Raw genomic sequence first — 2,273 nt, 5'->3', positions numbered from 1 at the left:
ACATGCGACAGAAGCGACCCTCCTGGTGGAATGTCTTCGTGCCCGATAACATGCTTAAACATAGGTATAGAATGAACACTTTTTTTTATTTATCGTTTCTTATACTAACACATCATGTATGAAAAAGTCGTTGTGTTGTTTTATAACTAAATTCTCGACGTATCTGCTCTCAATGTTCTTATATTAAAACAGAAAAAGCCGTCGCTACATATTGATCAAGCTGGGCGTTGTTACTCGCGTACATAGCGCAAGCAGAACGTAATTCATGAATAAAAAATTAGTTCGCGACAGTAGATACATCTCGTAAGGAATTGTTCGAATACTCAGCGTTCGCGTATGGGATTGCAAAGAAAATATATATGTACAGTGCACCATGACAGTAGACCTCCTTGACCTAGTGGCCCAAGTCCGATTGTTAATATTAACTGTGCGCACTTTGTCAGGGTTGGTAGCATTTGTAACGATTTGCTCTCGTTTATACACTCATGTTTGTTGACATTCTAACATTGTTTTATTAATAGATTCAGACAGCTGTGCAATCTTATTAAATAATTATTGACTAAAAATGTCTTAACATAATCTAAACTTTCTCCGTATTATGTAGGTTGCTATTTGAATATGATTAGACGATCAAAACTTTGGTTTCTAATTTGGTCATTTTAGTTCGTCTATTAAATAAGTTAAATCATCGTAACTATAGTATATATAGTAGCATACAGAAATAGCAGTAATATGTTATATGAAATGGATATATAAAAGCGTTGTTTTTAATGTATATATGACCACTTATGTACTTTGTATCCCTTGTTATGATGGATTATAAATTAATATTCACATAAAACACTCGAGTGTAGTTTGCATTGCGATCCTTATCACAATGTTTATCGAGTACGAAGAGAGTTATATATAAAATTGGAGTGGCGAAAAATTCCATGTGCCGAGGTCCTCCGTCAGTTTGATCAGCGTATTGTATATAATTATTTAAGTTTACTCGACTGATATATTTATGACTTTGTAAGAGTAATCTGTCACAGATACTATCAAGATTTATGTGAGGAATCTTTCCTTATCTGGGTTTTCTTTTTTTAAATTACGAGTACTCTTTATAACTGCAGTGCGGACAGAGATATAACACCGATATCCTTAACCAGGATATGTTAAGGTTATGCTTTATTTCTTCCGGATACAACTAAAATCGTTTTGATCGTAAGCTATCGCATGGTTAAAAAATCCGACTTCAAAAAAGTTTACAGACTTTTGAGTCCTAATATTTTTTTTCAATAATACAATATTTAATTTATTATACTTTATACTCGTTCGATTTTCCATTTCTGTCGCACATTATCACAGGAAAAAGTATTTATTATATGTTACTTACATACTTTCCAAATACCGAATAACTGCCGCAAATAAACGAAAATCGATTACAATTTTTCAAATTATAATACTTGTCACATATTTGGCATCGGTAACCGTCTATAAAGTCAACTACAATACGAGATTGGACGGTTGATTAACGAATGAGTCATGCGGATTGCACAAATCCTGCTTTTACTTTCAACTGCATTTACTCTGTTTTACTTCTCAATGGACTTGAGTATTCTATATGAAGTATATTAGATTTGACTCGTGTTTTATGCAAGGATAGTGTTGCTAGTAAAAAATCCTTAACGTTTCTATGGTAATATCATTAGGACAACTTCGTAAAGAAACCTCGAGAAAAAACCAAAAGCATGTTTTGCTATAGCTCTGCATTCTGGCCAAGCATTTTCCTTTCATACCGTATAATCCTTTCGAGGAGATAAAAGATAGAGAATACGTCAAGTCATGCCCGGGTCCGCTTCTTATGGTTTCCTTTTACTAAAGTGTCAATCTATACCGTTTATAACCTTCATAAAAGATCTGCCCTATCATACGGCTACCGTGACTTTGTAAATTGCGTTATAGTAAAAACATTGTCCTTTGAAATTATTTCAGCGTCAAATAAAGGTCTCCCTGATTACTACTATAAGTTACTGGCGTGGATTTTGTTGTTGTTATTAATGTTTATTTATCAGTAAATGTAATTATTCAGGTTTAATAATGAATCATACCAGGATGTTGTTGCTTGCTCAGCAAAACAATAAGGATGTCGTCCTACGCGGTTTTACAGAAACTTTTTTGTCAAATGTTTCAGAGTTAACAAAGAGAAGTTATAGCCTTTAGCCATAATTGTTTCTAAATTTATAACTTAGAAGACACTAGCTTTCGCCCGCGACTACGTTCGCGTGGAA

General features: G+C 33.6%; 1 protein-coding gene across 1 annotated transcript in view; it reads left to right on the top strand.

The window, feature by feature from the left end:
* The first annotated feature begins 2 nt into the window (after positions 1–2).
* The window catches only part of LOC106110982 (nuclear receptor coactivator 7), a 48,285-nt gene continuing 46,014 nt past the window's right edge, over positions 3–2,273 (top strand). Inside the window, exon 1 of the mRNA XM_013292950.1 lies at positions 3–64. Coding sequence (XP_013148404.1) covers positions 3–64 — 62 coding nt within the window. The remainder of the gene's footprint in view (positions 65–2,273) is intronic.

The sequence above is a fragment of the Papilio polytes genome, unplaced genomic scaffold (assembly GCF_000836215.1).
Source record: "Papilio polytes unplaced genomic scaffold, Ppol_1.0 DF824180.1, whole genome shotgun sequence".
Lineage (NCBI taxonomy): Eukaryota > Metazoa > Arthropoda > Insecta > Lepidoptera > Papilionidae > Papilio > Papilio polytes.
The sequence above is the reverse complement of the archived record's forward strand: the minus strand, read 5'-3'. Positions and strand labels throughout refer to the sequence as shown.